This window comes from Macaca mulatta, chromosome 6, assembly GCF_049350105.2.
Source record: "Macaca mulatta isolate MMU2019108-1 chromosome 6, T2T-MMU8v2.0, whole genome shotgun sequence".
Taxonomy (NCBI): Eukaryota; Metazoa; Chordata; class Mammalia; order Primates; family Cercopithecidae; genus Macaca; species Macaca mulatta.
This window is the reverse complement of record NC_133411.1, coordinates 189,754,418-189,767,330: the sequence shown is the minus strand read 5'-3', so window position 1 is coordinate 189,767,330 and position 12,913 is coordinate 189,754,418. Positions and strand designations below refer to the sequence as shown.

At 43.9% G+C, this 12,913-nt stretch overlaps 1 protein-coding gene across 1 annotated transcript; it reads left to right on the top strand.

Annotated features, from left to right (window-relative positions):
• Nucleotides 1-11,103: 11,103 nt before the first annotated feature.
• OR2Y1 (olfactory receptor family 2 subfamily Y member 1) lies at nucleotides 11,104-12,039 on the top strand. The gene is given in 1 exon segment (NM_001194368.2): nucleotides 11,104-12,039. A coding segment is annotated over 1 exon segment (936 nt).
• The last annotated feature ends 874 nt before the right edge of the window (nucleotides 12,040-12,913 follow it).

The following is a 12,913-nucleotide window of genomic DNA, read 5'->3' as shown; positions in this document are numbered from 1 at the left end:
TCCCACCCCCACCCCACCACTAATTTTATTTGAAAGAATGTTGACATATATTTTGAACTTTCAGAAAATATAAAAATTTAGATTTTCACCTGAATCCTACTGATATTAACCTATCAGCAAAATTTTAGTACAAATCAATCATTATGTTGCCCAAATACCTTAACAGGTGGCAACCAGTTTGTGAGCTCTGTATACCAAGTCAGATTATTTCTTTTTCCTGGTTCTTCTTCAGCTTTACAGAGCAGTGACATCATCTGTAGAAAATGGTAATCTTTTTTAGCTTTTAGAAGTGTGTGGTTAGCCTCTTTATTTTTATTAAAATATTTTATTTTATTTTCCTTGGAATTACAGCCATCAATATGTGCACACAAAACTCATACACAAATATTTCATAACAGCATCATTCATATGAAATAGGCAAAAGGTGTAAACAGATCAAATGATCATCAACAGATGAATGGATGAGAAAATGTGTCATATTCACACAATGGAATATTAGCCATAAAAAAGAATGATAAATGATCCATGCTGCTACATCGATGAAGTTTCATTATTAAGGAAAACCAGCTGGACACAAAAGACCACATGTTGTAAGAGTCCATATATGAAATGTCTGGAAAGGCAAGTCTATCAAGACAAAAAATATATTTCTGCTTGCCTGGAGTTGAGGGTGAGAATGAGGAGTGATTGCAAATGGGCATGAATTATTTTGGGGGGTAATGGATATTCTAAAATTATGGATGCACAAAGCTGTGAATATATTAAAAGCCATTGAGTTGTACATGTTAAGTGTGTGTATTGTATGATATGTGAATTACATCTCAATAAATCTGTTCAAATAAATATATGCTAATTATAACAAATGAAACCCGGTTGTTGTGTGAAGAGAAAGTTCTCAGTCTTCCCACCTCCTTCCCATATTCAACACCCCTCAACCAATAAGCAGCATTGCCATGATCAGTTTGGGGTGAACCTGTCCCTCCTTTTCTTTATGCTTGTGTAACCACACATATGCACCTATGCAGATTTTCCCCACTGTTCATTTTTTGTAACAGAAATAGGGCAACACTACGCAAATTACTGGGAACCTGCTTTGCTCATTGACCTCTGGCTTTGGAGTGCGACCCTGGCACTGCGTAGCTGTCTGTCTGTGCGAAACGTACTGAAACCTCTGTGCCTCAGTGCCTCTTCTGTAGAATAGAAATGAAAATGGTAACTACCACACAAGGTTATTGCAAAGATTAGTTGGGTTAAGATGTACAGAATTCTCAGACTAGTGCCCAGCACATAGTAAGTGTGATGTAAGTTTTAATTACTACTTTTCTTTAATGGACCAGTTAATCTTTTTTTGTTTGCATCCTTTTGGAAAGCAACATTTTCTTTCAAGATTGTACATGGTATTTGGTGGCATTTGCATTAACTGTATGTAAAGTAAGACCCAGTAAGATGATAGTGTCTTAAATATTTTTAGTGTTTTCCTTAACGGTGGTATACTCTCTGAGTGAAGGACAAGACTATTGTACTCACCACCTTGAGGCAATTATTTTAGGTGGTATCTGTTGCCTGTTAGACTGTAATTTTCTTTGGAGTCAGAGATTTTATTTTCTTCATTTGTTTCAGGCAAAAGGAAGGCACTCAACAAATATTTGTGTTCCAGTAACACTAACTAGCATTGCGTGAACGTCTACCATCTGCCAAGCACTTCACATACATTGTGTCCTAAATCTACAAAACAGTACCACAGGATAAGCCATAATAATGTCATTTTACTGAAGGGAAACGAAGGTGCAAGCATGTCAAGAAAGCTCTTCAAGATCACAAAGCTAGTAATGGCAGAGCTGTTTCCTCTGTATTATATTATGACCCCTTAAGTGGATACGAATCATCTTAAATGTTTCTTGTTTTATTTCCTGTGATATGTAGAACACGGCTCATTGCTCAGTAGATAATTTTTGAACGAATTGATAAATAAATGCATTTTCTTTTTAAATTTATTGTGAATAAAAACAGAGTATAAAGAAATAAATGTTAATACATGAAGTATACTATGTTTGAGAACAATGTAAAACATCTAACTTGTCTTCAAGGAAATTAATACTGAGTTGAGTCAATGAGACATATAAATGGGGATATGTGAGCATTATATGAGGAGCTCAGGGAAGGGAGAGACTTGAGGTGGTGAATATGGTAAAAGCTCCAAGACAGACGAGTCATTTAGTCTGATTGGTGAAGGACTGGTAGGATTTGGGTGAAAGCAGAAGTGTGCAGAATGCCAGGATGCAGAGTCACATGCACCGAAGGAAGAGTTGTGTCCCGAGGACACTGAATAGATTCACTCGATTTAGGCAGAGTACGGGGAATAGAGAGTATTGAGGGCTCAACGTGAACCTTTGTTTTTCAGTCAGTTGATTTTAATTGCCACATTGGGGCCCGGAGGTCTCCAAGGTCATACCTGGTAAACAATTTTCCCCTGACTCCTCTTAAGGAGGCCTTGGCAATGCTCCTGAGGCAGGATTGCTGCTGCGCCCAAGGGTCAGGAGGTGGTTTGATAAGACACCAGTTCCTCCGGGCTGAGTCGGTTAGGGTGAGTGAGTGAAGGTGCCTGGGGGAGGACGCTCCTGCCTGCTGGGCAATGGGCCTTGGGCAGTTTGGCCCTGCCTAGGGAGGGAGCCTCTGTAACCATCGCTTGTCCAGGACAGGAGCCCTGGGTAGGTACTGACTGGATGGGCTACTCTGACTTCATAGCTAAACATCCAGAAAACCAGAAATGTTTCATTAGGCAATTAGTACGGGGTTCTTTTATGTGGGATCCCCAGTTTGAGGAAGTAGAGCTATTAAATTCATGCAAGAACATATTTTATCACTGATAGAGTCTTTCTCTGCCACTTACTCACCCATCCACTCACTCAACTGAATACAGCATGTCAAAAAAAATGCTTTTTTTCTCTCCAACTGCATAAACTTAGGGAAATAAGTTTATTTATGTAAAGTGTGAAGCTTAAAATCATTTTGAAGTTTCTTCTAAATCTCGAATTCTATGATGTCAGGGCTCTAATATGCAAAGTAAATTATAGGCCTCAGTGCCAGGAGACAGAGAACAGAGCAACGGTCAGAGCTGCGGAAGGTACATCCAGGAAGACTCTTTGAAGAACTAGATGACGGAAGGGAATCGATCCTATTTGGAGACAATGTTCTGTGTGGGAGGCAGAGTTAAAACAGGCCACTTGTTAATTCAGTCTTTGTTAATTAAGCTTACTGAACTCAAACCGTAGTTTTCTGGTCTTATACTGCAAAATGTGGGTTATTATTAAGTGTTTTACAGAAGCGTCTTAAAGATCACCCTAAAGCCGCATGGGGTATGATGAGATATCGTGTGATTCCTCGAGTGAGAGGAACAGGGTCAGGTGTGTCTGCAGAAGAGAAGGATGTGATGGAGGATGGGGGGAAGGATGCTTTGGTGCCTAGTAAGTTTTGATAGTGGGTTTAATCTTCCAAAAACTAATAAGAGAGCTACACATGCAGGTATAATAAAAGGGTGAAATTAGATTCAAATTTAAGGATGAGTGTTCTACCAAAGAAGATGTTTCAGAAGGAGTTTGTAGAACACCCTGCTTCCCTCAGACAGAGGATGAAATTTTCTGGCTTGAATGTGGCTCTATTGCAGTCAGACAATATCATTAAATTAGTAGACTGGCATGAAGAATATGAAGAATATAGTACTACAGGCTGTTGAAAATAATCTAAACACGATTTCTGATTTCAATAAGTGTATTATTTTTAGAGGTCATGCATAGACACACAGATGTACACACAGACACAGACATGCAGAGATGAGCACAGACCAGGCATAGTGGCTCATCCCATTGCTTTGGGAGGCTAAGGCAGCAGGACTGCTTGACACCAGGAGTTCAAGACCCATTTGGGCAACACAGGGAGACCCAGTCTCTATAAAAAATACAAAAAATTACCCAGGTCTGGTGGTGCATGCCTGTAGACCCAGCTTACTCAGGGGGCTGAGGTGGGAGGATCACTGGTGCCACTGCACTCCAGCCTGGATGACAAAGCGAGACCCTGTCTCAAAAAAAAAAAAAAAAAACACTGCAAAAAACAAAACCCAGAGAGGTGAGCACAACCATTGATCTTTGTAATGCAGAAATTCAACCGTATCAAATATGCACATGAAATGCAAGAATGCTTTATGCGTGCCAAGGGGATAAAAATAGGGATTAAATTTTGAACAGATAATTTAAGATTAGAAAAATATCAGGGTTGGATGGGATGCTCAAAACCACCTAACAAATCTTCCAGTTAATGCAGGAACGTTTTCACATCATCCTGAAAAGTCAACTTTCACCCTCTGAATGAGCAGGAAGCTTTCCAGTGACGGGAATATCACTGGAAAAATATTTCCAGGCAGTCTATTTTTAGACTGCTTCACTTTATTCAAGTTTTTTTTTTTTTTAATTTAATATCGAGCCACAATCTGCTCTCTTGTAAGTTTCGCCTGTTGGCTCTAGTTTTGACCTTTGTAGGAAGAACAATGCAAGTTCATCACATTCTCCACGTGAGATCTTTCAACTTGCATACAGGCCATCAATCAGGCTTGCCTTTGAGACTTCTGTTTTCTGATCTAAAAACTCAATTAAAATGCCTAATTTGATAAATATGCTATTCTTAATTACCCTGAATTGAGCACTATGTATTGTATACATCTAAATATCTCTGTACCTCATATATATGTACAATTACTATGTGTCAATTAAAAATGACATATAAAACACCTATTTCTCATGCAGGATGTTTTCAGATGCCTTATTGCTTTGTATTGTCCTTTGATCCTATGATTTTGTCAAAGTTTTAATCCAAGTCTAGTGCCAAGAACATGCAAAATACTCAAAATTCTGTCTGACCAGTGCAGAGTGTGGGCAATGTATGTATTTTTTAAAATGGGAGGTTGTGCAGGGACCATCTGTGAACACCGAGGGAAGGCGGAGATGAAAATGAGTCAGTAGGGACCACTTACGTCAGCCTAATGTCGTTTCCTTTCTTTGCTGAAATGACAGCTTTGGGAAATAGGAAAGGATATGGACGTGTTGAAGCTATCGCCTTCATTTGAGGAATATGGAACTCAGCAAAGCTTGCATAGCATGGTCGTTCCCGTCAATATTTGGAGGACTGTCCGTGGGATGGGGGTTTGTGCTTATTCTGGGTGCTCCCCGATGAGACCCTCCCCACTGCTCCGCGACATGCCTGAGACCCTCCACGGAAGGCTGAATGCCGCCCAATATCCAAGCTGGTTTGATCAGGACTTGCCTTGTGGTCAAACTCTCCTGGGTTATGAGACATGGGACTAGGAATATATCTGAAGCCCAACACTGGTTTCACGAGATTCTTTCAGCATCTGCTGCTGAAAGAGAAAAAGAGCTCCCGGGGAGTTTGTAAGAAGAGCTTTTGTTTTCGTGATTACCAGATACAGGTATGAAGCAGATCCCAGCAACTGGGCCCAGAGGGAGGATACAGAAAAACGCTATGAGGGATTGGGGTGTCTCAGAACCGCAGCAACTGGTCCCTGAGTGTAGACCTGCGGCGCGTGCAGGGAGGGCATGCCGAACCATGAGGAACTAGGGAGTCACTAGCCTCAGGGAGCACGAGGTTTAATGCAGCGTTTCAGGTTGGCGTGGCATGGATGCTACGGTTCTACAGATCAGCCTGTTCTCAGCAGGACCCAGGGAGTTAGGAAGCAGGACATTTCCTCCAAAGAAGGTACTCACAAGCGGCAGGCAAGTCCCAAGGCCTTGGTTAGGCAGAAGAAAACCAATAGGATGGAGCGGAGATAGAAAAAGGTTTAACCTAGACACTGTGTGCACACTGGGACTCTCTCCTGATGCACCAGATTCCAGATAAAAGGCACCAGACCCCAGGGAAGCAGGACGACCTCCACATCCCGCTTTCCAAATACGACTGGCACTGCAGCGAGATGCCATGCGTTTCTAAGGACCTGCCAAAGAGCTGGTGCAGGTGAGTGCCTGCATGCACCAGGGACTTAATGATCAAGCACTTTCATGTGCCAGTCGTTGTTCTAGGCACTGAGATTGCAACTGTGAACAAGACAGTCCCAGCTCTGCTCCTGCGGGCTCTAGGGTGGTGGGATAGGGAAACAATTCAATCAGAAATTAAGGTGAACATGGTAAACTGTATACGGGAAAGTACAATGCACCATAGGGTCATAGAGGAAGGATTCACCTCAGGCAAGAGAAGTCAGAGAATACCTCTTAGAGGAGACTTTCTTAGCCTTAGCCCAGTCGACATGTTTGGGCCACAGATAATTCTGTGTGTGTCATCAAGGTGGGAGGGCGTCCTGTGCATTGTGGGATGTTCAGCAGCACTCCTGGCCTCAAAGCACCGAATGCCAGTTGGATCCATGAAAAATGTCTACAGACATTGCCAATGTCCCCTAAGGGGTAAAATTGCCCCGGGTTGAGAGCTGCTGCTTCAGGTAAAGTGACCTGGAAGCTGTGGCTTGAATCAAGTGGGAGGTAGAGGCTGATGACCAGTTTTCTGGTTTTGTAAACTGTGGAGTTTGCTGGCGTCCTTCCCCTGGCACACAGGGAGCGAGGCAGTTTCTTGGGGGAGGGTGATGAGTTCGGTATTGGACGTGCTGAGTTTCTGGTTCCCAGGACTCATCCAAGAGGAGATGATCAGCAAGAAGGTGGAGTTTTCACAGGCAGGTTTTGTTTTTAACAGGCAGGTGCGGTGAGGCCAGCAGATTGGGAGATGAGTGGCATTTAAAAGGTGGTTTGTTACTCACAGTTCCCGAAAGGAGGGGGCATGACGGGCTGTGCAGGGCCATATGGTGAAGCACACAGTTAGGAGGCAGAGGAGCGAGGAAGCCATGGACGAGAGCCTTTGCTGTGGTTCCTCTAGAAGGAACTGGTGAGGCAGGGGATGCCGGCCTCTGATGGCCTGGTGGAATAATCTCAGCACACTCTGGGATATAAAGGCTGTCCCTTCCTGTCTGGTTCTCGGCCCTGTGGTGATTAGCACAGGTGGACAGTGGCCCACAGTGTGAGAGCCCAGTAAAGACACTGTGAATTTTTGGCTGGGGTGTGGGTCTGGTTGATCGGTTTGCATATGAGAGCTGTGCTTTCAGGCTAGCACTAGCCCTAGGAATTGCCAGTCCTGGGAGGGGCATCCCTCTGGGGTCAGCAAAGCCTCAAAATATCAGAGCATCAGAAATACAGAAAATTAAAAGGCATACAGATGAACTATAGAAGATAAAAAGGTTAATACAGATGAACTATAGAAGTCCGAAGTTCAAGAGACAGATTAGAGGTAAAGAGACACATTCGGGTGTTAGCAATACAGTGACTCTGTGATTCAAGCTCTGGGGAGGATGCCATTTCCAGGAAGAATCTGTAGAATGCTAAGAGAATTGGGTCTGGGATGCAACCCAGAGAACGAACCCAAACATGTAAGAGATGCACAGAGAAGGATGAAGACATCAGGGAGGGAAGGGAAGAGGTTTTTTGTAGAAAGCGGCAGCAGTCAACACCTAAAATGTTAGGAGAAAGATGAGACCTGAAACGTCCACTGTGTTTTCCTATGAAATGTGATGAGGACAACATCCATATAGCAGTGGGCTGAATAGTGAGTGTGAGGGGAGGTCTCTGAAACTTCAGCACAGGTAACTCTTTCAATACACTTGTCTCTGAAGGGGAGGAAAGAGATGGGGCAGTAACAAAAGGGGGAATGGGGTGAAAGGAGATGTTTTTAATTGGAAAGGTTTGACCATGGATCATTTCTCTTGAGCAAGAGCCACGAAAGAGGGAAAAGTTAAAGGTGTACTGGCAAAACTGAATTATTATTTTAAGCAGAATTTATTAATCTGATTTTAGTCATACAGACTCTAGAAAATTGCATGCTTCCGGAATTCGGTACATGGGATGGATAGATAATGAGTTAAGGATATTAGCAAGGCAATGTTTGACATGATGGATTGGGGAATACAAGTACAAGGCACATAAAGATGGAAGCAGGCGGCTGACAGAAATAAAGGGGCACCAGAGCACGGATGAGGAAATGGGGGCAGGGGCTTCCCTACGCAAGCTCTTGGTTTGAGATTCTGAACAGGGGATCATCAGATGGTACAAGGGGCTGTGAGGAAATGACCTTTACGTGTCTTTCCAAACTGGAGCAGTGAGGTCTTGTATTATGATTTGTATCTAGTCCGAGCCTGCATTTGGTAAAATTCAGCAGTCAGTGTGCACTGTAGAAACGGGCACTGTGTTTTGTTTTTAGTCAGTGTCCTCCCACATAATCTTTGTCTTCTATATCTTTAATGAATGGCTGTCAAGTTTGCAGTTTTGGTCTCTTCCATTCCATCCAACTGAGGTTTTGAAGCTAAGTTCAGTTTTCCCAGTTTCATGCTATCTTAATATCTTACCTACTATGGTGGCTGTTGCTTTAAGGATTCTTGTTTCATTGTAATGAAATCCTTTTGGATTACTGTCCTATCATTTATCATATTAATTGTATTTCTAAGCTTTTGTTCAATTGGAAATATACTAAAAGTATCTATATGTCACTGTAAAACTCATTGATAAAAATATAGATCAGGAATGGTTGAAAACTTTGTGCTGCTAAACAAGAAGGAGGCCGGGCGCGGTGGCTCACGCCTGTAATCCCAGCACTTTGGGAGGCTGAGGCGGGCAGATCATGAGGTCAGGAGATCGAGACCATCCTGGCTAACACGGTGAAACCCCGTCTCTACTAAAAATACAAAAAATTAGCCGGGCGAGGTGGCGGCGCCTGTAGTCCCAGCTACTCGGGAGGCTGAGGCAGGAGAATGGCGTAAACCCGGGAGGCGGAGCTTGCAGTGAATCGAGATCGCGCCACTGCACTCCAGCCTGGGCCACAGAGCGAGACTCTGTCTCAAAAAACAAAACAAACAAAAAAACAAGAAGCATTGCCAATGTGTTAACGTCTTCATGTTGCCTGGGAAACAAATCTTTCTGGAACATTCATGTGCGTTGAAGATGGTGCCAGCTTTAGGAATGTGTTCGTTAATTCACTCAATAATATTTGCTGAGACATTTTATTCACCAGGCTGTGCACTGGAAGATGAGGATACAATGGTAAGTAAAAGACTCAGTGGCGTGGAACTTAAAGATTACTGATACAGACAGGTGTTAAAAGTATGTGTAGCATATTCTTTGTAGCTTGCCAAATGTATCACATCCTTTAATCCCAATCCAAATCCTTTGAAATAAATTACTTTCTCTGTTTTATAGGTAAGTAAACTAAGATTCACAGAAACAAAATTTCCCAGGATAGGTGTCACAGCTGGTCAACAGTAGAGTTGATCTGCCAGGACCGATATGAATGGTAAAGCCATTGTTGTCTACTACGGTGGTCATTCAAAAAAATGGCTTTGATGTCTTGGTTAAGCTACATATGAATTACCTCTTTGCTGTTATTAATTCACAATTTATCCATCTTTTCCACAAGGGCATCAAGGGTGGTGTCCAAACGCCTTACCGGAATCATTGATTCAGCGTTGATCCATTGATGATGGCCTTCAGTCCAATAAACTTAGCAGAAAGAGGACAGAGTTAATTCGGCAAAAATTGTTCATATTGAGCACATTGTAGGCTCCTGTTCCCTTTTTTGCGTTCTGACATACTTCCTTATAATCCTGTTTAGATTTTTTGTCATAAGAAATGTGAATTTTAAAGTAGAGCACATTTTTATGCGTCTCTCACTTTCAGTTTATCCAAATATGTTGGTAATCTCAGGTTTCTTAGAAGAAATGAATTTTGATGAGATTTGAAAGGATAACCTAATGTTTCACTCAATGAAATTTATTCAAAATCTACTGTGTGCCCTGAATTAAAATAATATTAATTTAACACCTCTTGTGTAGCAAAAAGAAAGACACTACTTTTTTTTTTTTTTTTTCTTAGTGTCGTGGCACAATCTTGGCTCACGCCAACCTCCGACTTCCAGGTTCCTGGAATTCTCCTGCTTCAGCCTCCCGAGCAGCTGGGATTGCAGGTGCCCATCGCCATGCCTGGCTATTTTTGTGTGTGTGTATTTTTAGTAGAGACAGGGTTTCTCCATGTTGGCCAGGCTGGTCTCAAACTCCTGACCTCAGGTGATCCACCCACCTCCACCTCCCAAAGTGCTGGGATTACAGGCGTGAGCCACCACGCCCCGCTGAAAGATACTAATATTTATTTTACATTCATTATATTAGCTACCACTAAGGAGCTCACAGCTCAGAGAGGGACAAAGACATACAAAAAGAATTCCAGTGAATGTGACAAGTGCTAGAGAGAACCTGTACAAGCAGGGTTGGGCTAGAGAGGAGGAATCAACTCTTCTTGGGCAGCTGAGGAAGGGATTTATCCCTTGAAGAGAGTGTGTATGTGCGTGTGTGCGTGTGTGCCTGGTAGTCCAGGCATCATGACACACCTCAGGAAACATATTTGTTGCTAATTGGTTTTCTTTTCTTCTCCAAAAGGAAGAATCTACACTCTTCTCGTCATTTGCTGGTCAGGCTTGGGGCTTCTTGGATTGCATGGGCTGACCGTAGTCGGAAAAGCAGGTGGGCATCCGGAGGTCAAACAGGGCTCCCGGCCTGGTCAGACCTGGTGGGTAACCTACTGAAAGAGGCCGCCGGCCAGACCAGGAAGTGGGGCAGACGGGAGCAACACAGGATAGTATTGCTACGTGTTACGTCTGAGTCTTTTAAAAGCAGCTTCCACATCATTGCATTTGACTCTAATCTCAGTGCTGTGATACGTCATGTCTACTTTCAGGCAAAGAAATGTTGGATCTAAAGGACTGACTGGCCTGGCTGAAGTCCTGGAACAAACAGGCAGCAGGACTAGGATTCAAACAAAGGCCGTATCATTCCCAAGCTGGTGATTTCCACCCTGAAGAAGAGAAGAGAAAGAACACCGGACACAACAAACTGCACAGCAAAATAGATAATCAAATGCATGATTCAGTATCCAGGGAATCCTGCGAAATCATGTTGTAATTTGTACTCAGTATAGGAGGCATTCCATTTCCGTCTGCTGTTTAGACGGGCAAAAGGCTATGGGAAGTTTCAACACCAGTTTTGAAGACGCCTTCATTTTGGTGGGATTCTCAGATTGGCCGCAACTGGAGCCCATCCTGTTTGTCTTTATTTTGATTTTCTACTCCCTAACTCTCTTTGGCAACACCATCATCATCGCTCTCTCCTGGCTAGACCTTCAGCTGCACACACCCATGTACTTCTTTCTCTCCCACCTGTCCCTCCTGGACCTCTGCTTCACCACTAGCACCGTGCCCCAGCTCCTGATCAACCTCTGTGGGGTTGACCGCACCATCACCCGTGGAGGGTGTGTGGCTCAGCTCTTCATCTACCTAGCCCTGGGCTCCACGGAGTGTGTGCTCCTGGTGGTGATGGCTTTTGACCGCTATGCTGCTGTCTGTCGTCCACTCCACTACATGGCCATCATGCACCCCCATCTCTGCCAGACCCTGGCCGTCGCCTCCTGGGGGGCAGGTTTCGTGAACTCTCTGATCCAGACAGGTCTCGCAATGGCCATGCCTCTCTGTGGCCATCAGCTGAATCACTTCTTTTGTGAGATGCCTGTATTTCTGAAGCTGGCTTGTGCGGACACAGAGGGAACGGAGGCCAAGATGTTCGTGGCCCGAGTCATAATTGTGGTTGTTCCCGTAGCACTAATTCTAGGCTCCTATGTGCACATTGCTCGTGCAGTGCTGAGGGTCAAGTCAATGGCTGGGCGCAGAAAGGCTTTCGGGACTTGTGGGTGCCACCTCCTAGTAGTGTTCCTTTTTTATGGCTCGGCCATTTACACCTATCTCCAATCCATCCACAATTATTCTGAGAGTGAGGGAAAATTTGTTGCCCTTTTTTATACTATAATTACCCCTATTCTCAATCCTCTGATTTATACACTAAGAAACAAGGATGTGAAGGGTGCTCTGTGGAAAGTACTATGGAGGGGCAGAGACTCAGGGTAGGAGATGAAAAAATGGGCAGTAAAATTTTCTGCAACAGCTCTTCAATCAAAGATCTCACCGTGTTCCTCGGAGGGCAGTTGGTCAGTAGGAAACAGCCCTCAGTCATCCTCGGAATTGGTTTTTGGTTTTGTTTTTTTAGTGGGACGGAGTTTCACTCTTGTTGACCGGGCTGGAGTGCCGTGGTGCGATCTCGGCTCACTGCAACCTCAGATTCCTGGGTCCAAGTGATTCTCCTGCCTCAATCTCCTGAGTAGCTGGGATTACAGGCGCCCACCACCATGCCTGGCTAATTTTTGTATTTTTAGTAGAGATGGCATTTCACCATGTTGGCCAGGCTGGTCTCGAACTCCTGACCTCAGGCGATCCGCCCACCTTGGCCTCTCAAAGTGCTGGGATTACAGGTGTGGACCCCTGTGCCTGGCCGTCCTCAGAGTTTTAGTCCCTTCCTTGTTTAGAAACTGAAAGTAGGGATCTCTTGGGACTCTTGTTCAGTGTCTATGATCACTGTGTAGCCAGCAGCAAGTGCTGGTTTGTATCACAACTTTCCAAAGGAACGAGATTGAGAAGAGGTTGTATTGTGTCCAGTTATGGAGAGTGGGATGGGTTCTGGGCAAGACTGAGAGTGATAGAAGACTTAATTAGGAATGACAACGCCTTTCCAAGGTCAATGACTCCCAGCGTGGTGCCATGCAGATGCACTGCGCCCGAAGGCAGACAGAATGAGTTCCCCCTGCTCTTCTAAGCAACTGCGACCCTGCCGTGCACCCTCACATCTCAGGGCCCATTTCTAAGGTCTCTAACAGAGGTTATTCATGTCCGATATTTGGAGCAAATAAGGAGATCATAAACAGAGGTGCTTCATGGAGCGTGTAGA